This window comes from Phalacrocorax carbo, chromosome 1 (assembly GCF_963921805.1).
Source record: "Phalacrocorax carbo chromosome 1, bPhaCar2.1, whole genome shotgun sequence".
NCBI classification, from domain to species: Eukaryota; Metazoa; Chordata; class Aves; order Suliformes; family Phalacrocoracidae; genus Phalacrocorax; species Phalacrocorax carbo.
In genome coordinates, this window is record NC_087513.1 from 66,711,197 (window position 1) to 66,734,307 (window position 23,111).

Below are 23,111 nucleotides of genomic sequence, written 5' to 3' on the forward strand. Positions count from 1 at the left end.
GTGAGTAGCACATACATTTTCATCTTTATAAGCTTCCATCACATCACCTGGGATTTGGATAATTGTAGGTGCCTTGTGTTCCATTCTGCAGTTATTAATTCCCCATCACTGCTTGTTCAATAGTTGACTGCTAAAGGTGACAGTTCATTCAAGACTGCTCTGAAAACACTGGTTTCTTCTTCAGATTGCTGCAGTTACAGCCTCTGACCTGTGGATCAATTTTATTTTTAACCCTGCAGAGTGTTCTTCCTTCACAGATACAGCTGAGAGTGATTGTGGAGCTTGTTGTCCAGCACCTCTTCAAGAGAAGAGAGAAAAAAAAAAAATCTATCTGGCTTTTATTCCCTGTTTTTATTTAGTTACCTTCTGTTCATAAACATCATGGAAGGAAAGATTTCTTCATCCCTCACCAGCTTCTCATGATGCTGAATTGCCTTTTTTACCCCTGCAAAGTTAGGGAATGCAGATTATTTAACCCTACTCTCTACTAGGGGATAAAGTCACCCTATAGTCACCCCAATATTACTATTTAGTCACTTTCCACTTACAAAAAACTTTGGCGAGAGTTCAAGAAGCATAGTTTAGATTTGTGTGCAACTCCTAAATAATCACTCTGGCAGCTTCAAGGAAGGAGTAGGTTTTTATTGTAGAGGGGAAGGGAGAGATTTAAATTAGTTACTTTGACATTCAGAAGAGATATCCAGGAAAAGAGCAAGGCACTTCAAGTAGAGCATAGTATGAGCTGACAGCAGGGAGTTTTACGAAGGGCAGCAATAACTCTCTGTAAATAAGCAGCAACAGTCTGTGAAAGCAGTGCAGTGGTCTTTCAGCCACTGCCTTCTCCCCATAGCAGTACAGTGCATGTCTACAACATTTCACAATAGTGCCAGAGAGGAAGATGTGCAGATACATGAAAAATATCAAGCACGCAAACCCTTAACTGTAACTTGTCTTTGGATTTGCACTCCGGTGCACTCCTTTGAACACAGTTTGCATGTAGTTTTTACCTCAAATGGAGCAAAAGCCTCAGTGTGCATGACTGAAATCAGTGCAGTGAAGATACAGTAATGTACTCTGCATCAACAGCTATGTTCCATGATTAATTCCCATTTTACATACTTAAAAAAACAAAGCCAACCAAGTGAGACAAAATTCACTAGAAAGCCAGCTTCAACAGTTTCCTAAGCTATTTGAGGGCTGATAACTCCAGACGCTACTTGATGTTAATCCGTTGTTTTCTTGTCTAGTGTACTCGGGAAGGGAATACTCTATAACTTTGTGCAATTGACTGCGAATGCTGTGGCTTAAAAACTGATGCCTGCCAGGGTCACCGATCAGCACTTCAGTTTGCTGTATCCTGATGCATTTCCTCAGCCAGTGATACAGGCTATCAGCAAGTTGTTCATCATAAAACATATCTCCTAGAACAATGAGGTCCCAGTTGCCAGCCTCTGAATTAATGATGTTCTTAATGGCGATGGGGAAGGGATTGAGGTGGTTCAGTTCACAGTTCAAGATCATTGCCATTCCTGCAACTGAAGACAAGTAAAATGAAAGTTACATTTTAGGATTCTGCCATTCAGCCCCCCCTTAGATATTTCCTTGGCACATCTTACAATTTCATCTCTTAAGTATTTTTATTTATCCAGTCTAGGGGCTTCCACAGTTTTCATTATGGGTCAAAATCTGACATAAAGCAATGGAATTTAATCTTCATTGCACCATGACACAGGAAAGAATGATTCCTGGAATCGATAACAATGGAAGCCAATCATGGAATCAAACCAGAATATCTGGCTGCCTTAACCTATGGATATACTTCCTCCCTAACCAATGAGTAATTAAATTATGAATAAACTGAATTCATAAGTCAGTTACGGGGGAAAAAAGCCTAGGGGAAAAAGAAAAAATCTAGGCCTTAACATATGGAAGTGCAGGAAAATGCGATGGTCCTACAGAGAAGCCAATTTGCTGCCTGCACCTGGAGTTCTCCTCTGAACCAGCCGTGATGGCGTATAGGCAGCACTCGACAGAACCTTTGCTGTTTGTTCATTCTAAGGAGCTACAGAGATATACTTGGTGCAAGAGAGGCTGGTACAACCCAGCTTCTAATAGTGGCAAAATCCATTCCTCTTTTTAGCATTCTTAGAACTGTCTGGAACCTGAATTTCTCCCAGATGGAGCAAGGAAAAGTCTGTGTTAAATGTGCTTTAAAGATTAATAAATATCTTTGCACAGAGATTAAAAAAAAAAAAAAAGCCCTTACTAGGATCGATGTCATTAGCAAGGACTTGGGATGCACCACTCATCATAGCGGCTATTGCTGTTGCTCCACATCCGCTTCCAAGATCCAAAACCGATCGTCCTTTAACAATGCACGGATTATCTAAAATATACCTGAAAAGACAGACTCTTAAAGCAATCAACAAGATTATGCAAATTTCCCAGTGTGTTGCATTACACTGCATAAGAGTCTGTGTCATACATGTAATAAGCACAGTATCTTAAAAACACTATTCCACACGTGCAGCTGGTCCATACCTCCTTATTTGTCTCTGCTGATGTAAAAAAATCAAGAACCATCATCCTTCTCCCTTACTTCTCCCCCACCCCCCAAACAAAAAAGAAATCCAGCTGAGTAAGCAACATTTTATTTCCATCAGCTCCTTCTCTGACAGGTGAGCTTTTCCAGTAAAATGGATGCAAGGTGACTAAAATGCTTGACATCAGAAACAGGAAAGTAAGGGTTTGTAGAAATTAAAAGCAATCTGAGTGAAGAAACATGAAGATGCATTTGCAGTGAATATCGCACCCGTCAAAAGACAAGGCCCAGCCACTGCCCTAAAATACTGCGTATAGCAGCTGCTTGGAAGAAGGGTAATTTCGCCTTTCTTTTCCTGAGCCATGCAGATACAGATGCAAATAATTCCAGTCTGCTTAATGTTGTTCCTAAGTAGCAACAAGAAAATGAGAATAGAGCAGCAGTGAGCAGAAGGAGCATCTTCATCTAGTTGCTGGCACCTGCCAAGAGGAATCAGCATACAAAAACCTCTGGGCTGGACATGGAGGAGAACTGACAGAAGGAAAGCAGCAGTTACTGTTAAACACTACAAATCGCGTAGCCATTACTGAGGGTTCAGAACTTCAACAGTTGCATTGCAATTCAACCTTTTGCAAAGGGGAAGGCCATAAGCAACGGGGAAGAGCCTTAGGTGACATAAATTACTGCAAATCGCCATAAATTCACTATCCATTGCTGTAACGTCTGTTCAAGTAGAAAGAGGAAAGGATTCTACATTTGTGTTGTCTTTTGGCACGGAGGGTGGTGGCTGACTCTTCACGCAGGGCTGCTGGTAAGCACAGCTTTTGCACACGGGTTCCAGTGCAGAGAACTGTAATGGAAATGCTAAGATTGGTGTAAATGGTGAACAGATGGATGGAAATCTCTGGGCCTAGAGGCGCCAGCAGGAGTGCCAGGGGAGGCCTAATAAGAGCGTCAAGTGTTAATGGCACCTAGATCCCACATGTCTGTATACAGATTCCTAGGAGCCCCAGCTGGGAGAACAAAAGACAACATACTCTCAAACTAAACAGTTCAAGCCATGAAGAGACCACAGCAGGAAGGACAAGACCAGGACTAAAGATACAACGGACCCAGATCAGGAACCTAGGAGACATAAGGAGGACCTGACATCGCATGCCTCGTGTCCTACATTTCATCACAAGGAATCCTACCAGACAGCTTGGACGTGCACAGGTTGGTGCTTGTGAGTGTGGGGTTCTGAATCCAATGAGTGAAACTGGCTCAGTTTTAATGAAAATCACCTTCTCCTGTGAGGTCTGGCATCCAGCTTTGTTACAGTGTTACCATAATGTTGCAGGATTGCTCACTACTTTGAAGCTGGACAGATGCTCTTTTCTGAGGGCACCCAGCAGGACCCTGGTGCAGAGGCTCAGCAGCTCCTCTGTCTGGCAACGCTCCCGCTGTGGCCTCCACTTCCCCAAGGACAGCCTGTAGTTTACCAACAGGGTGGAGAACAGTGGTGGGACCTCCACAAAAAGCGCTCCGTTTCCCCTTTCTAGGGGCTACACTTGGGTTTGCAGTGACTTCCCATCAGTAACTTGTATAGAGCGTGATCTGGCCAAAAGCTACAAGTGCCTTGTCTCCAGCTGAGCGGTTCTCGAGTTACTGCTAATGGCTGTGGTGACTTGGGACAGCTGAAACCAGCTGCATCCCCTGCCACACATGCAGTGCGTTACGCTGCTGTTGGAGACTGTAGTCTGCCACGCTGCGTTAAGGAGGCATCTTAGGTTACACCAAGAGGAATAGCTTGAAATGGGAAACTCCTGATGCCAACTGTGAAACAAGCACAGTTATGGAAGCAGTGTGTTTTCATGCTCCCTTTTTACTTTTCCAGATTATGCAGCTAATTGCTGACATTCCCAATACATCAAAACAGGTGCATAAACAATAAGTCAATAAAGTGACAACATGCCAAATAATTATTATTGCTACCCCAATATCTGGGCATATGAATCATACGATAACAAAATGTAGAGATTACCCTACCTAATTTAATTACACAATGTTTAGGAGCACTCTAGTTCATCTACATGGGAGGCTAATTGAGTCGCAATTTAACTGTAAGACTCATCTTTTTCCTGGTCAATAACACTTTCCTATTTATGCTTTCTTGCAGAAAACCAGCAAAGCCCAGCTTCAGATCCTTCCCTTTCATCTACGCGGTGGATGTCTGACAGCTTGTTCTTTGCTGTAACAATGAACAGCAGAAAAAGTTAATAAAAGCAAGAGATTTGATTGTACAGAATAAAAGAACTCTAGTTCCTGGGAATCAGGAACATTAAACACATTTTGACAGTAAGTGGCCAAAATCAAAACATGGCTTCTGATGTGACTAAAAGACAGACGCAGTAAGGCTTGACAGTGAGGCTGCTGAAATCCTACATGAGGAGAGTGATTCAGGCCAAGCAGCGCTCCAAGTGCATTAGCATAAACCCACTTTTCTCAACAGACCAGACACACATCCACACTCCTGTCTGTCTCCTACAAAAGAAAAAAAAACCCAAAACAAAAAAGTCCCTTTTGTTACGACAAAATAGCAATCCTCCTGTTTGGAGCAACAATGGGTGATAGAATTAAACACCTCACTAGGTTTTGATGGCAACCGCACAGCCCTTCCACAGATCCAAATTCAGCCCCATTATCAACAACACGCATCACCACTGAAGACAACAGATTTCAACTTAAGAGCCGTAAGTTATTCCATATGCATCAGTTGCTGAAACTTCACTGCCAGCCAGCAGAGGTTGCACCTCTCCTGTATAAGCAGGGAGGAGTATGGATAACGCGCTGTCATACAAGGCAAACACACATCTCTAGGAATCACTGCAGAGCCAGGTCTGACATCCTGGCCCACAGCAGACTGGACTTAGCAACTTTGGTGATGCATGCTGCGTACCTGGAGAGGGCTTGGCCTCCTGGCCAGTAAATTGCCCAGAATGGGTCCCCATAAGGCCACAGGTCGGGTTTTTCCCTCCAGAATCTGCAGCGAGGGGTGAGGAGGCGCAGTCGTATCTCTGGCGTGAGGTGCCCGCTGCTGGTGACCTCCGTGTTCTCCTCCAAAAATGCTTTCACCTCAGGGTCCAGAGACTTGCCGGCGCTCCAATGGCAGCAGCGCTTCCAGCGCAGAGAGAAGCCTCCCCTCCTGCTCCTCCAAGCCTTGGCAAAGGTGTTCTGCCTGCCCAAGAGGAGCCGCTTCCAGCTGCGGAAGGCCATGTCTCCCCAAGGACAAACCCTCCCCAGGAGAGCTCGGAGCACAGCTTATCTGATCAGCACAGCAGGTGATGAGGCAGAAAGCTTGAAACAAGCTCACAGGATGTTCTTTTTCATAGTGAAGGGTGACAATTCCTGAAAGCAGAACAATGCTATGTTAAGTGATGTTTCTTCAGTGATGTCAAGGCTATGCACTACCAGGGCTTTAGGAAGAGGAGGTTGATGTGCTGTTTTGGGACCATGAACATGTGCCTTGCCCCTGCCCAAAGAGCCTTTGAAGTCTGAAAGAAGTGGTACTTAAGGAAGAAGATATCAAGAGACTCATTTAGGAGAGTACTACAAACTTATCCCGTAAAAAACAACCAGTTAGCAGTACAGCTGATAGAGCTAATTATTAGATGTGCAGCCTTTTAACAGCTTCTCCCCCCTCTGCCTTGAGGATATACACACGGCAAGCTACTCCTGTTTAAGGTTTTTCTGTTGAATCTTGAGATTTGCGGTAGGGCTCTGGCAATGCAGGGCCTACAGACGTAGCAAAGGTCATCAGTAGGTTGCTTGAGAGACGCTGTTAATTCCAAGTTTTATAATGGTGATGTGTCTTTTATATGAAAGCCTCTTTTTAAAGTCAAGGAATAAAGGGATTTCCTCAAAAGATTTTCCTCTGTCTCCCACAGATTTTTCAGGCTGCCAACCCCAACATGTAAAAAAAAATCCCCAAGAACTGCCCTTAATCAGAACACTCCCAATCTGCTGCATTTCAGTCTGTATTTTAAAGGATCAGTTAGTCTTATGGTGCAATAGTCTCACAGGGATGATCTCAGCTGTAGAAGAAAGCAGGCCTCCATCAGTGTAACCCACTCCCCATGAGAAACTCTATAAACATGCTCCAAGCTGTCTGAAGAGAGAGAAACTGAATCCAACACATTTCAAAATGTTAAGTTTTTACAAGCCAAGACATTCAGACTAGATGAGCTCACACTCAAAGGCCTTCTGACACCACTCACCACCAGTTTTCAGGTCATAAGCAGTGAAGAAAAGGAGAATGGAAGACTGGTGTCAGAGTTTAGACTCATTTAAGAATCAGGAGAATGGAGAGTGAAGAGACACAGCACTCAGCTGAGAGGTGAATGAAAAAGAGCCTCTCAGCTCTTCATCACCATACTCTTCTCATCCACCACCTCTTGCAGACCCTGGGTTTTTGTTACACTGATCGTTACCAAGCAGTGGCCTGGAGAGAGAGCAACTGTTTTCCTGCCTTCCTGCTCAGATTGCCTCCTTCATCCATCTTTTACTATTTCCATGTCTTTTTTCCTTCCTGATCTTGCTTTCTAATTTCTTTCAATAACTCAAGACTTAGTTGTTTCAGGGCACAACTTCTGAACCTCCCCCTAAGCTGGCGACCAAAGAAGCATTTAAGGCCTGTGCCTCCACAACAGCAAGACTGCAAGTACGAACAGTCACAAAGGAAACTCACTCTCTATTTTGCAATTGTTTTCTGTCTTCCACAGCAGTTTTCATGAAAAAGCAGAATGATGCACAAAGAAAATCAACTTCAGCCCACCCCTGCCAATTTTCCACAACAGAAGAATTGTGGCCAGCTTTGCCATCTAAAGCTGTGCAGGTTGTCCCTAAAAAAAGTAGACAAAAGGGAAAATAGGAAAAATTCACTAGTAAAACAGAGCCTTAACACTTCATATTTCATTACTTGAGTTTTTATTCGTTTGCACCTTTACTAAAAGTTCATATGTGTTTAGCAGCATTTTTGTTGTGTGCTGCCCTTTACTTTAGGTACTGGGTTTAGTTTGATTGCTTACTGAAATGTTAAACTGCGAACTTCCCTCCTGTAAGCCTTTGCAACTGAAGCTGATAGTCCAGTTAAGTCTTTGTTCAAATCGTTGGCTAAAGGCTTTGTATTTTTATTACAAATAAATACATGTGACTGACCATTTTGTAATTTTCTACATTTGAGAACGCCGTTCAGCAAAGTCCATGTAATTAATGAATGCAATTAACGAATGCCTTCCTTCTCGAAGGCAGAGCTATATAATCCCCATCTGCCTAAGGGAAACGTGAAGTTAACTGAAATCAATCAGAGATATAAATCTTGTCAGCTAGCGCTATATTCTGTTTTTTTCCCCATGAATTGCTGCTGCAAATCAGCAGGGCTGAGATTCGGTGGCGTATACTTTGCATTGCCTGTCATGATGGTTACTCTTTTTAAATTAATTGTCTGTGGAGAAATACCTGCCAAGAGCTCTGTGCTCAAAATGCCAAACCGAGCTTAAGCATTTAGCACAGGAAGGCGTCAGGACAGACATCCTTGTGTTTGACATGCCTGGCCTTCCCATCTTGTTGGGAATAGAACCGGTGGGTGAGCAGAGCTTGGAAAAGGGGACAGAACCATAACCAAGCAAACTCCACCAAAAAAAAAAAAATAAAAAAATCAACCCACACACACACGAAAAAGAGACCCCAGAAACGATTCCTGTGCAATTTAAGCTTTTTTTTAAATGTTTGCTTGGAAAGCAGCAGGCGCCTTTCAAAGCAGAACCGCACCGAACCCACGGTTCCCCGCGGAGGGAGCCAGACCTCACCGAGGCCGAAGGCTGCTCGCTTCAGGGGGGGAAGGCCGGCCCTCACACAGCCCTGCGACCCCTGCCCGCCCCCGGGGCGACCCGCCGGGGCACCCGCCGCTTCCAGCCCGCCAGCCCCGCTGCCGATAGCCTCGGGTGGCACGGGCCATCCCGGCGAGGGAGGGGAAGGCCGGCACCGGCGCCGCCGGCACCGCCTGGGCCGAGCTAGGCCAGGCCGGGCACGGCTCGGCCCGGCCAGGCCTACACGGGGCGGCGCGGCGCTGCCCTACCCTACCCGGCCCGGCCCAGCCCACACCTACCTGCTGCTCCGGACGCCGCCACCGCCCCCGCCGCGGCCGAGGAGGGCCGGGTCCCCGCCCGCCCGTAAAGCGGCGGCGGGGCGGGGCGGGGCGGGGCGTGCGGCCCCGGCCGGGCTCCGCCGCTGCGCCCGCGGCCGGTTTTTCTCATAGGGCCGCGCTACCGGGCAGCGGCCCCGCTCCACACCCAGGTCGCTGACCGGCACTGGGTGCTTGCTCGGTTCCTGCTTCATTTAAAATACTTTTTAAAAGACTTGTGTCAATGTAAACGAGCTCTGCATTTTAAAATCGTAATAAAAATCCACACGGGAAAAGGATTAATAGCACACACCTAAATTTGACAGCAGTGAAAATGAAATTTTTTTTTTTCTTCTTTTTCTTCCTTTGCACAGCAGACCAAGGCCACTGTCAAATGCGGTGCGGCCTAACCAAGGTTTCCCAATCTCTTTGTAACAGTGACAGCTATCGAAGGCTCTGGCCACGGAAAGAGTGGCTGCTGGTGCTCCAGTGCCAGGTCTGCCCCTCGGGCAAGCGGGACCTCTGTCTCCCCCTCTGCGTGTTTCTCTACCCCGTGCTCCATCCCTCCCGTTATTATTTCTGCTGCCCTAAAGATCCCTTTGCTTCTCTCCTCCCCAGGCGCTCTCTGGTGTGGTCGTGAGGAGGGGTCGTCCCTTAAAGCACTATTTTGTTGCTGTTTTTCACGAGGGCGCAGATCTGCTGCAGGTAAGCACGCAGCAACCTGCAAACAGTGGTGGGTCCTCTGAGGCCACGAAGTGCATTTTCACCAGGCAGCAACTGCGATGAACCGGTGGCTGGAGAAGGAACCAAACCCTCCTGCGTCTCCCTCCTTCCCCAGTCACTGCCCTCCACAGAGGGATCCCCCTAGATGGGGCTCGTCTCCCTCTCAGGTGGGTCCAGGGCCAGGGTCAGCGCCAAGCCCCTCCGGAGGGGCCAGCCAGGCCAGGATGGGGCTCAAGGTAGTTCCTGGATTCCCAGCTGGCTGGTCTGCTGCTGTGATCCTGTGGCCATCCTTCCTGCAAGAGCTGTTTTTGCTGTGTCGATTAGTGGCTCCCCAACAGCTCCCACCAGGTCTCTGCCCCATCTCCAGTCCCCTCTGCTGGGATTTAGGGAATACAAGCAGCTTCTGACAAGAGTGGCAAATGTGGTTTGCTCTAGCTTCCCTACGGGACAAAGTGTCCCAAATTTCACACGCTGTGTTTTGAAAAGGCTCTTGTGCATTGCCTGAGGTGATGATCCCCAGTCCTGCAGCACTCAGGGTGCCAGGTTTTTAAAAATAAATCTGGCAGCTACACAGCCTAAGCCTGGATCTGCCCGAATCGCTGAGGTTATGAGGCCATCTAGTGATCTGCTAGCTTAGTACAATTAAAATGTGCTCTCCGGGGTGTGAAAACTTCTTATAAAGCAGGACCTTTATGATCCCCAGTGTCTGGAGAGAAGGGAGCCCCTCCATGCTGGGCTGCAGAGAAGCCAGGACAGAGGCAGTGCAAGTGGGAGGAGGCCAGCGCCCATCCAGAAGCTGGTGTCCACCCACCGCAAGAAGGACCCTTGACATCCACAGACACATTAAGGTCTTGTAAATCAGGACTCGCTCTCAGTCGTCTTAGAAATGATCCCCCAAATTTATATAAAAGTGTGGGCCTTTGTGGTTTAGGATCAGGAAGGACACTACTTCTTGAAGCCCTTAGGGAAACCATGAAGTTTCAAAGGTCTTGAGACTTTCAGCTGCTGTTGCTGGTCCTCTCCAAGGAGGGAGATGCTGAAAACACTCATAATACCCAAAACTGTGAATAAAATGTGCAATTCAGGACAGAGGTCTTTGTGCCCTCTAGGTACTCACCACCATGCTAGGAATAACGAACCTGGTAATGTAACAGCAGAATCTTAGTGTCGGCTCAGGATGCCATTTAAGATGTGGTAACAGCTTTAAACATGCTGACAGGTGATGATACACCCCTACCTTGCACATTTTATTTTATGCCTGAGCAGGTCCTCAAAGAAATCTGACAGGAAAGCTTTTTCACTTGGATCTTCAGCCTCTTTGGTTGGGTGTTTTAACAAGTAACTCCTCAGGCCTAGGTTTTCTGAACTTCTGATATATTACTAGGTAGCTCTGTGAACCTCAGTGAAGTCACTGCTGTCTAATACAGACCAACATCACACTGGGGTAGTGAAAAAAAGGTCTTCCCTGCCTGCTCCCAGCTTAGGGATTGCCTAGGTGAAAGAGGAGGGGTGAAGTCCTTGCTTCCCAGTAACATTGTTGGGATGCTAAAACCAGAAATCTACTCTTTCTTATTTAACTATAAGTATTTAGTTATTATTGTATAGACTCCTAGCATGGCATAAGAAATCTCTCATACCAATGGTAGCTGCCATCCCTCTTGTGAACATCTAGGTAAACCACTTTGACTTTCAAGACATAATTTGTGCTCATTACTTCTCCAAAGTATCAAAGTCTGTCCCCGTGAGAAAAAATATTTAACTTCCAAAGGCCTTTTGCTATAGGCGGTGACATCTTGAGAATTTCTGCTGCACAAATGTGTGCTATACTATGCACCCAACTACCATAACTGTGCTGGAATTTGCTCTGAGGACAAGGACATCTTTGATCACAGCATAGCATCAATTTGGTGCATCATGGAGGAATGCAACCCTTGCAAAATGCAGTTGTAGGGTAGCACACGAGGGACTACTGCATGTCCCAGGGAATTAGCGGATTACTGGCTGATGATACAACTGCCCAAGTCTCTGAGGAAACCTTTTTTGAGCCAATTAAAAACAAAGAAATGGAACGCACAAGGACAGAAAGAAGGGCAAAGCAGAGGGGAGCTACCTTCACATCAGCAAGCCCACAACTCGTGAATCTTCACAGATAGAAAGGTTAAACTCAAAGGCAGGCCTGCAGTTCAGTAGCCAGGTGATCACCCCGATTCATTCCTTCTCTTCTAGCTGTTACAGCTGAAGCTCAGCCCCAATTTCCAGACCTCTTTTTTTTTTTTTTTTTCCGCAATTTGCTGCAACAAAAGGACTTCAGTGGAAATTCACAGAAGGGGAGATAGATGGATTCAGAGCCCTGTTGATTTGTAAAAACCATCCCAACTACTCAATATCAACAGTCAGGGTTTTTGCACATCAGGATCAATTTGTGATTACCCAGAGGCTGTGGAAGCAAGTCATTATCAAAATGTAGCTAGCAAATTAGCTAGTAGCTGAGGTAAAATTGAGTATGAGAGCTCTGGCTAGGTAAGGGAAAGGCAATTCAATTATTCTGTTGTGCCTTCAGCTACAATCCACACCTACTCATTTCAGAATAACAGTACATCTTTTGCAGTTGAAGAATAGATATCATTACAAAACAAATCACACACTACCTGTAATATGTCCCAAAAGCATTAGATGTGTTTTTCATAGGATTACCTTCCCCACTGCCTTTGCCAGCTGCATTAGGTCAGGAGCAGGAAGGTGCAGCAGCTGGCAGAGATGAAGGCATCAAGTATCTTCTGGCAGTGGGTGCAAGAAGGGGAATCTGCAAGATGCAGCTTGGCTTTTTTGTTTGTGTTGTTTTGGTTTTTTTTTTCAGGGAGAAGGGGGTAATGAAATTAAGAGAAGCTGTATTAATTTGACCCTTGTACCAATACAGACTCAGTCTTCCTGACATGAGGAGTCCCTACCAGAGCCTTGATGGTAAGACGAAGAAGTTGAAAACTTTCATCTCTGAGATAGTTCTTGATTTTGTCTTTGTCTTTGTGTGGACTTAAAGTGTGTTTGGTTTCAGCTGGTTGCTCGTGTTAACACCCAGTCAGACATGGGAGCATTTTTGTAGCACACAGAAAGCCTGGAAAGGCACACAGAGTCTGGTGGTTTGTGCTGCTTCGTGGGTATTCTTTGGGTATTTGTTTTGATGTTAAAACCAGAGCATATGTATTTATAAGCCCTGGTTTTGAATGGCTGAAGCCTCCTTGGGATACTGGGATTTTGACTCCCATATATCTCTTAAATAATAATACTTGGACTCCTAAGTTTCAGGTCTCATCAATATTGTGGAGGAAAATGAGACAGAAAGCAATCCAGCCTGATGAACATGTTTGTAGCTAATGGACATATGCAGAGATGTGTCCCGTAAAAACAGCTGCTCTGGTGGTTTTAGCTGCACAGCAAGAAGATTGCAGCCCAGGCAGCAATGAAGAGGAAGCAGCCACCATGCTGGCACAGCCACTTCTGGTGATACAGCCACCTGTATTAGTACACTGAAAGAGGTGGTGGGCTGTTTGCAGTGGGCTTTGTTCATGGCTCCCTTCAGTCTTCCACAAACTGACCTACCCCTGTGGTACTTCTTGAACTGTAGTGATGCTACTGTGCTTGTCTGTAGTAGCTTTCTGGATGCCAGTGCCCTGTTTTGGGCAGCCAGGGATCTGGGGTCACAGAAGTCTGCAAGAAGCTTTGAGTAACCCTAAGGTCTGAGCCAGCCCAAGGTAGGATACAGCTGTAGGGGGAAGAAGGAGGGACTATAAATAGAAATGAGCAATGGCTGTGCCTGGTGTCACAGCACTTATTTGGGGTTTCTTCCTGTTGTTTTGTGTTGGTTTTTTTTTCTGTGCTTCTCTGCAAAGCCCTGAGAGAGAAAGGTGATGGAACCTGAGTGAAAATGGGCAGCCAGGGAAACGGGCTGCTTATATACTAATCTAGTTTTCAGAAAAACCTGTAGCTGCCCCTAAGTTTTCATGAATGAAGTGAAGACACTCTCCATGTTCTCATCCCTCCTGGCCTCCTGTAACAGGAAATTCCATCCTGTCTGCCTTCCATACGTGACCTACCAAGGGTGATACACAAGTCTCATGACTTCAGTATATTTCTTAGACCATCGCTTTTCCTAGACAGGCAGAAACAACATCAAACAACAGAGCTAAGCCACCATTTAGTCTGGAGCACAAGACCATGACCACAAGTTGGGGCCCTAATGCAAGTGATGAGTCCCAAGCTTAGTGCTTTCTGTTGCCAGGTAGGCTGAATTCACTACTGTGTTTAAACCTATGACTAATTATTTGTTTTTTCTCTAGGCAGAGCAATTGCTCCAGATTTCTCCAGAAATAAAGCCTGAAGCCATAGTATGTTTCGTCATCTGATTTTTAAGGATCATGATAACAGCCATTGGTGCCAGGGATAAGGTAAACAAACAAAGTTTTCAAGGAGCTGCATCAATTCACAGCAGCCAGTTGATTTTGTAATTCAAATTTCTCAGTTTCCTGCTGGTGCTCAGAGCCTGGCACCAGCTGAACTCTTCCTTTCACCTTCCACATGGTAGTCTGCCAAACATTTGCACTCTTCCAGGGACCTGGTGACAGAGGAAAAGATGATGATCTGAGACAGACACAAGACACACAGGTGGTGCTTACTCTCTAGAGCTCCTAGGGGAAGTTGTTTGTCAAGGACTAGATACAATATGCCTCTTCTTTTGGCTGACATTTGCTATTGCATCTTGGAAGGGTTTTTGGGGTCCTCAAGCAACTGAATTGTTGAGTATGATCCTGTCATGGTATGTCAGGACCTCTGCTTTTCACCATTTTGTACTAGTATCCAGAGGACACGGGGAAAAAAATGTGATACCACTGTAAGGATGCCCAGAGGAATGGAAACATGGTTCCTCTACAACACCAGCCAGCTCCCTCGCATGATGAACAGGCTGGAGCTTAAGTTCAGTGTGACCAAGGACAGAATAGTTACTAGGTATGCATATGGGGGCATGGGAAGGTCACAAGAGCCTAGAAAAGGACTCAGACTTTGGACCTCTTATCAGTTTTCAGTGGTATCTATCTTACAAACTGTTAGTTCCACTCTTTCCGATCCATACTTATGCAGCATACCCTCCAAAGGGGTGTTTGGCACACCTCTTCTTTAGGATACAGACAACTCTGTCACTTTTGAATCAACAGGTTTCAAATATACATGACTAGATCCATGGGGTTTGTTTACAGAACAAGTTAAACTGACATTAGCCCATGTATATCTTTGTGTATTTTAAGCTTCTCCAAGCTCGGTGCATTAGCAGTATACCACAACTTCCTTCACAGCAGCAGAAGACACAGTGCAGTGGCACCCAAATGGCTTATTGGGAGCGGGCTTGTTTCCAGCTGGACCTGTTGCCTGCAGGGCTGGGTAGGTTGCATGTGGAGGTGCTTGGATACCCCCTTACTGCAACCCCAGGGCTCCTAATAGTGAGGACAGCCTGTGAGTCCCCTGACCCTGCCCTGTGTGATCTCGCATCTCCAATTTTATCAGCCAATGAGTCAGGCTTCATGCAAGCAGCTGCATCCATCTCCAAGTGGAAGCAGCAGTGTTGCTGTGACTGTGCAGCACAGCTCTTGGGCTGTGGCACCGTGAACCAGCTCTGGGGGATCCAGGGCAGGAGCATCTGCAGGCAGGCTAATCCTCAGTCTGAATATGTAGCCCAAGATAACAGAGCAGACAGGGTCTGTCATCTTCCAAGCAAGAAACTAAGCACTTCCACAACTGAAATCTCAGCTGTATGTGCTGGGTGTCAGGGCGCTGAGTGCAGCAATAGGCCTTGCTGGCCCTGCTCCCCCTGCCCAACCCAGGGCTCACCCCACCCTGCCCATGGCCCATTTCAGCCCCCGGAGCTGCCAGTCCCTGCCCCAGTGACACTGCAATAAGGATGGTCTCCAGCCCTGCCCTACCAATCTGTGGGCCCCACCAAATCATACCCCTCCCCATGGCCATCCTGGGGCCGTGTTCCCAGCCTGGTTACCCTCAGTAGGCCTAATCCTGACCCCCACTCATGGGATGACATGAGTGTCGGAGCAGCCAGACACACTGATAATGCCTGGTGACAAAGACTATTGCTGCTCTCTTGCCTTCACACCTGCCTGGTAGTGCTGAGCGCTATGAAGCCAACGGCTCTGATTTAGCCTGGGAAATACTGTTTGCTGTGATTGCTCAGTAGTAGCCCAAGCATTTCAGTCTCAAGGGAGGCATTGAGCTAGCCCTTTGACACATCAGACAGTGTCAAATGCTCCCACCCCCAAAGGATGTGCCTGGCGGGAACTGCTGGAATCGCCCAGCATGGATCCAGGCTTCAATAAGTTGTGGCTATTGGTTTGCAAGGAAGTCGCCAAGAAACATGATCCTCAGGGAGAAGTGAATCGCTTTGATCTCTGTCCTTCTGTTTGATGTGAGCTCAGAGCTGATTTCCAGTATTTCTAAGCTAAAGCAGGAGTGCAGTAAGCCCACACAGAAAACCTACGATCTGGCTGTTGTCAGTAGTAAGTCTCCTAAGCAGCAGGTACTTCAAGGCAATGTGCTGTTATCAGGCATGAAAAATAAGTGGCAGAGAGATATGGTTGAGCCTATGGACATAAATGTTTAGAATTCTGCTAAAAACACTCCTATGAAAATGGAAACAGACCTTTTAGTGCTTTGGTTAGCAGGAACTGCTTTTAGGTTCATAATCTAACATCCCTGCAACGATGCAAACATGTATTATAACAGAGCATGTGGCAAAGCAGCAGTCCTTCCTAAATGACAAAACAATTCACAATGCATATTCATTGCAGGAAATACTTTTCATCTGTCCTTGATCTCATGTTGTATATCGGCTATGGATTCGGTGGATTTGGATTTCTTTGGCGTGCCCTTGGGCTTTCAAGTGCGCTAGGATGCATTGTAATGTAGATGCGGGGTGTCTGGCACTTCTTACTGAACAAGGCTTCAAAGGGAAGGAGGGAAATTGAAATCAGGGAAGTTGAAATCAGACTCTAATTACATTTGTACATAGGCCAAAGGCATTTTGACAAAAAGCTTACCTCCTATTCATGGACAGATTTTGCCCACTGGTATGGGCAGACATGGGGCTGGTCTGATTGTTGGAAACCGAGATAAAGGAAAACAATATTTGTGACTAGGCTTTGAACACCACACCGTTACTAAGGTGTAGGTGACAGCTTGAGTGCATCTCCTCTGGGAGCTTTCCCAGTGCCACAGATCAGCTCTCTGGGAGCACAGACCACTGGCACAGCTGTGCCCAAACCCTTGCCACCACAGACAATATCACTGTGGGTGTGTGGTCCAAGGAGCTCGCCAGGATCTCCTCCTGCCTTTCCTTGCCACAAGATGTACCTATGAAGCATTAGTGTTTTCAAAAAAAAGGCCACAGCTCTTTCCTCATGCTTTATGTGGGCAGATATATTATGTTGCAAGACTCTTTCGCCTCCTTGGGTCTTGTAAGATACTGGGATCCTGGAGCACTGAAAATGGAGGAATCAGAGTCTAGAGGCAGGGAAACAGACACCCTCAGCAGAGAGCAAAAATTATTTCAAAATGTAGAACAGAGGTTTGCTGTCCACACCGAATACATGCCTTGTCTCAGGCCTGGTGTGAAAGGCATCTGGCAGCAGATGACGGCGTTGGGACGCGTGGGCTGGAAGGACTCAGCGTCGGGCCTTTTGCCCATGTAGAGGTGCATCTGTCTCCTGGTGCGACGCCGACAGGGCCTGCTTTGGGAACAATAGAGCTTTGTGCCTGACAGATGCTTCAGCAAAGGAGAAGCAGCATTTGCTTTCTTTTCCTGGGGGCAGTTGAAGCGTAGGGAGCGCACTGACCTGATTTTCAGGAGGCTGGTGCTTCTGCAAGTCAGGCTATGAGCGATTTGGCCAAGGTCATGCAGCGAGTGAGTGATGCTGTCAGAGATGGATGGAAATCTCTGTGTCGGTGCTTTAGCTTGATGCTTCCAGCACAACACCTCCATTAGAGTGTGACATGCTGGTGATTTATCCAAGCAGCATACTTTGCTGATTAGGTTTTATCTCAGTAGCGGCTGGAACAGTCTGTGTGTCTTCTACAACCAAAGAGCAGAAGGCGTAACTCACTCCGAGCAAAATATGGTCTTTGACCTCTGGGTCTTGGCACTGAATCGTACCAAAGGTAATGGTTGCATACAATCCTACTCCTGACTTCATGGCAAGGGGGAAGGAAATCCCAACTAATCAGTTGCTCAGCAGGAGGAGGCGTATCTCGCAAGCTCAGTAAAAAATCAAATAAGTGAAGCGAAATGACAGGAGTCACCACAGGTTTTCACCAGTCTGTGCCACTGAATACGTGGAGAGGAAAGGGCAGGGTGGTAAAGGACACGAACCTCCACAAACTGGGCACGGCAACTGCTGGACTTGCCTAGGAGTTGTTTCTGAGGCGGTGTTCAAAGTCCGCATGCCCTATCTGCTTGGGATGTCATTGACACTTCCCCTCTGAGATCCGAACCCCTGAGAAGGCTGATTCAGGCTGGGAGGGGAGGTTTGAAGCACAGGAGATGAGGCCAGCCCTGGAAAGGAGGTGCTTCCTCAGCAGAGGGCTGAGCTGCACACTGTGAAACCTGGCTTGCAGCACAACCACCACACAAATGAAGGCAGGCAACATATTTCCATCCTTGCCCATGTTGTAGGATAAGTGTAAGTTTTCTGATTGTGAACTGGATGTGCTCACCAAGGAGGCAGACAAGGCCACAGGTTTTTTGTGAAGGAAGGAGCAAGAACATATAGCCTGGGAGGGAGGGGGCAGAAGGTACAACTAGCTATTAAATCATTTCAGGTGCCTTGTGAACCCTCTACCCCAAGGATCCTCTCTGAAAGCAGATAAAAGTGGAATGTGCCTATTTGTGTTTGCAATGCAAGGGTATGCATATGATGGATGTACATAGAAATTAATCAAATGCAATGAGCTACAACTGGGGATTAGAGATTTAAACCTTAAAATTTTAAATAAGAGAAGCTTCAGAGATCTTATGGCAGAGATGCAAGAAAGTAGTCATCTTTTACTTTGTTATCTATAATTCTGCTGTATGAATAATATTTTCACAATGTGACAGAGGAAAGCTGTCTGCTTTTGTTCAAGCTTAATCTTTATAGATACAAAGCCAGTGTAGAAAATGAGCTACTTGCTTTAATGGCATTATAATTTGGTTTAGTATTAGAATATGTGCCTGTAGTATCTACTTTCTAAGCAACGATGAATTGCGCTGGAGGAAATGTTCTTTGCTTTATGTCTTATGGCTAGTGATCTTGTTTATTTGGTTCAAAACCCTAAGGCAGCCAATACCTTTCCAATGCTTTAAGTAGTTTTCTTGCATAAGCTTAGAGAATAAAAATTGCTTTCTTTATGAACCTTGCTATAAAATCTTCTGCTGATTTTTTTCTTCCCACTTCTGCTATATGCTTTTCTCCGTTATGTGATAGAATGATTTCAATTTCGCTCTTATAGTCCATCCTTATTCTATTTCTTTCAGCTGACTATTCACACCTAGCTTCTCACGAAGTAGCTCACAGCACTGTGAACTGCTCATCTGAAAGTCAGCCAGAAGTAGAGAACTGTTCTTCTGAGCATTACAAACATCTGTATTGCATCTTAGTTGTTTTCCCTCTCTTCCACCCTACGGGATCTCATGACCACGTATATATTAGAGCAAAACAGGAGAGGCTTTCAATGGAAAATCAATGTGGCTTGGCAGCTGGTGAAAGACCTTCTACAGGGAAGCGTAGAGCTGTGTGAAGGAGTTGAGCAATCCATCACCGGCAGCACGATTTCCAATTCATTGAAGAACGCTGAAGAAAATAAAAAGCGAAGCAACAGCATCACAGCAAGGAGAAGGGATGTAACATTTAAAAGCAGGCTTTTTCCACCTCTCTGAAGCATCAGGCATTGGCTCCTTGCAGAATTAGGACACAAAGCTTGAAGGGCCTGAAGTCTGATCTTTTATGGCAGATCCTAAGGGCAGGGGGGCTGCCATGCTTGTTAGCATTTGAATCAGTTTAAACTAACAGGTTCTGAGACACAAAGACTCGCTGAGAGGTTAAGGAGAGGGGAAGCTGAACCAACTTGATATTAAGAGAAATATTCACTGAAACTGAAGATGCAAATACCTAAGGAAGAATAAATCTGCCAGCCAAAAACTTTCCCTTGCTGTGTTGCACCGCTGGCAATCCAGCTGGTGATGGGACAAAGCTGCTGCCACAGGAGAGCAGATCAAAGCAAAAGATCCCAGGCAGATCTGGTCTATGACAATAAGGGGTTTTTTGTGCTCGTCCCAGTCTGAAATTCACAATCCTACCTTATCCCTGTTCCTTGGAGGAACATGCAAGAAGATCCTAGTGTTCTGACACTGCTTTGTGCTCTCCTGTGCGAGGGACAAGCCTTATCTCCCCAGGATTATTGTTAATATGCTTTGAATAGGGGACATCCAGCCCATCCATGCCCCTTGTGAAGCTTTAACACCCTTTGCTACTGAAAGGAAAATGTACTCGTAACCCCACCTAGTTTACCTCTAATCATCCCAGAGGTGCCTTGCAGCACAATCCTGTCAGACACTGCCTCTTCCCAGGCTGTACAAATGCTTTTCCATGGCATTTAGCTGATTAGTGAGTATGTGCAGCAATTCGTGATGCTTTGGGGCCTCATCTTCAGTATCTTCTCACTCTCGCAAGACGCTCCACAGCCTCTTTGCAGACCTGCCTGTGACTGCTGTGAAATTTAAGCAATTGCTGTTGCAAATAGAGCAGAAGTGTTTGGTCTATCTCTAAAGCAGGGCAGCCCCACTAGAGAGGCACTGGTGACCAGTGCAGGGTGAATTTGGATGGCAAAAAGGCAACCAAAATGCCTAGATTCTGGAAAAAAGTAGCACAGAAAATCTCAGTATGGAGAAAAGACTATTATGGACATTGAGGGAACACCTCAGTGCTTTCCTGTGCTGTACATCATAAGATAGCATGCATCAGGTGACGGCATGTGATACAGTGAGGTGCCATTGCATTTTGCTCGCAGTCTTGGTGTGGGAAGACTTCATGGCACAACAGAGCACGGGGTGGGCGCAAAGCACTCCTGGGTGCTGCAAGACAACACAACTCAGCCGATTCTGCTCTGCTGTGCAGGCCTGCTCCAGCCAAAGGCAAAGGCCTCTGCTGCCTTTTCCAGGGAGCAGTTGTTTATACCCAGATAGGAGGAGGAAGTGGCTTGCAACTGACTTGGCTGTGTTCCTATCCGTTTTGTGCTAGCATAAACGTAGCTGAAGAGTGAAAGAAGGCAGATGAAAAATTAGCTGTAAATGGTCATCCAGTCCACCTCCTGGAGTGGAGGAAAGTATTGCCACTGGGCAGGAAGAAAAGGGTCTTGATGTAACTAAAATCCCACAGTTGAGCTCTGAAATTTTTTATTATAATTGATGTTGCTGTCCAGTGAGCTAACTTTCAAGCCTACTTTCACTGTTAAAATCTAAAAGTTACTGATTCCCTGGGATGAGAGCCAGGATGGAAGAAAAAAACATGAGTGAAGGAGAGCTACCCAAAGGCAGCATGCATGTCTAAAGCTAGACCGGCTTGGAGGGAAAGACTGGAACACTTAGACAGAGGCACTTGGATAAAAATCCAGGCCCATGGACATAACATGACTCACCTGAGCCCAGAAACACTTGGTACAGGCAGGTCTGCTGGCACTGCAAGGGAGCTGAGTGGCCTCCTTGGGATGACGTTTGTGACCAGAAGATCAGTCATCTTAGAAGAAGAAACCAATGTCCCCATGAAATTCCAACAAGAGTGCCTGTGGGAGCTCAACCTCACAGCTGTTCCAGGAAGGGGAGTGAGTTTATTAGATTTTAAACCTGCAATTTCATGCAGGTGCTTCATCCCCTTGTTTAACGCTATATGTATTACTGATTTTACTGAGATTGAAGTGTCTGCACACTGAACTTTATTCAAGCAAAAAAAATACCATCCTGTACAGAAGACAGCTAAACCAAAGCAATCTAGAACCACGTGCTGAACAAGGAAAAAGGGTCAGGACCCTGGTGTTAAATGCTGGGTTAATCTTAGAAGCAGTCCTAACTCATTCATCCTTTAGAGAGGCTGATGAATCCTTTATCTTGGACTGCCTGGAGACACCCATGCCATCAGGCCTCCAAAAGAGAAGCCTACAATAAGAGCGCAAGACGGTACTTCTCCACAGTAAGAGCAATTAGTTTTGAATGAGGCGACAACTCTTATCGTCTGATCTAGAGCTGAATAAGCAAATACATACAAGTTAATAAACAAACCAAACTAAATAAAATAACCCAGCTCTCAGTGCAAAGTCGAGAGAATAACTGGTCTCCTGGCAAATTCCTATGTGGATCTAGCAAGGTTCAGCTTGTTATACCACGTGCTGCAACCACCAGAATCAGTGATCATGATAGAGGACTCATCATCTTTTTTTGTTGGATATTGGGAATACTGGGAAGCGAGGAAAGTGGTTTAGCTCCACTTTCAGCAGAGCACTACTACTACAGGAAGCTGAGAAGTAAAAGGGCATAAAACTTGTTAATTCAAAGGGAAGAAGAGAGATGCTGATCTAGGTTGCCTCCAGATAGGAAGGAACAGTTACTCCACGTACCTCCATAAAATGACCCATGCTGGATGAAATATCAAGTTCCTGAAGGCATTTCCTTATCAAAGGCCCTTGTTGAATAAAGACAAACATAAATCATAGACATAAAAAAAAAATGTGGCTCACGCTGCTGAGAGATAACTGAAAGAGGTCATAAGGGTCCACAGCAAGCAAAGGATGAGACTGTAATTATGACATGCTGCATGGACCAAGACTAGTAAACGAGACAGAAGGATGAAAGCACGTATCGAATTCTGCAAACAACCTTCTTAAAATATACAGATGGCAGGATTGTCTGACACGAGCAGGGATCTCACCAGTGGCGGGGAAAAAAAATCTCAAGACCTCAAAAGAAGCGTCTCTGCCCCTTTAGAAGTAGGTGCCAGTCCTTTGGCACCGGGTAACAAAAATGGGAGGGCTTTTAGAAACAAGGATACAACAATACTGTTTTCCTCCTGGACGTGGCAGAACGATTGTCAAATCTTAAATAAACCGGGAATGAAGAAACATTTTAGATTTTGCTCTGAAACGGTGTGCACGAAGCAAAGAAATACTCCTCTGTCCTGCAAGTTAATGCCATGCAATTACCATCCATCGCGGCGCTGGGATGGAGCCCACACAAAAGCCATCCGTCAGCCCCCCACCTCTGGCAGCCGACCCTCCCGGGCAGGGATGGATGGATGGATGGATGGATGGATGGATGGATGGATGGATGGATGGATGGATGGGGATTAGGGGGGTGCTTTCGACATTCAGGTGGTGGGAAGGAGAAACCATTTCCCCCAGCAGGATTCCCGCAGGAATCCCGGGTGCTTCCCGGCCCGTTCTGGCTGCGGCGCTCCCCCCCGGCCGCCCGGTGGCAACATTTTATATATATATTTAACATAAATAAAAGCCAACCTCCCCTGCTCACACCCCGGGGTGATGGGGGCGAGACGGGAGAAGCTTTAGTCACCTATTGTGGCAAAACCGCGTGGCAAAGAGGCGGCGCCGGGC

The 23,111-nt window shown here is 46.1% G+C and overlaps 1 protein-coding gene across 2 annotated transcripts; it reads right to left on the reverse strand.

Moving 5' to 3' along the window:
* Window positions 1–621: 621 nt before the first annotated feature.
* ETFBKMT (electron transfer flavoprotein subunit beta lysine methyltransferase) lies at window positions 622–8,783 on the reverse strand. 2 transcript variants are annotated; one of them, XM_064457860.1, is made up of 4 exons: window positions 8,688–8,783; window positions 5,481–5,929; window positions 2,267–2,397; window positions 622–1,535 (listed from the first exon to the last, which is right to left on the reverse strand). In XM_064457860.1, the coding sequence occupies exons 2-4, from the start codon at window positions 5,795–5,797 to the stop codon at window positions 1,171–1,173; spliced, it is 813 nt and encodes a 270-aa protein (XP_064313930.1). In that variant the 5' UTR covers window positions 5,798–5,929; window positions 8,688–8,783; the 3' UTR covers window positions 622–1,170. The 2 variants fall into 2 exon arrangements, with proteins under 2 accessions (XP_064313930.1, XP_064313938.1); XM_064457868.1 differs by lacking the exon at window positions 8,688–8,783 and adding an exon at window positions 7,269–7,459.
* Window positions 8,784–23,111: the final 14,328 nt, after the last annotated feature.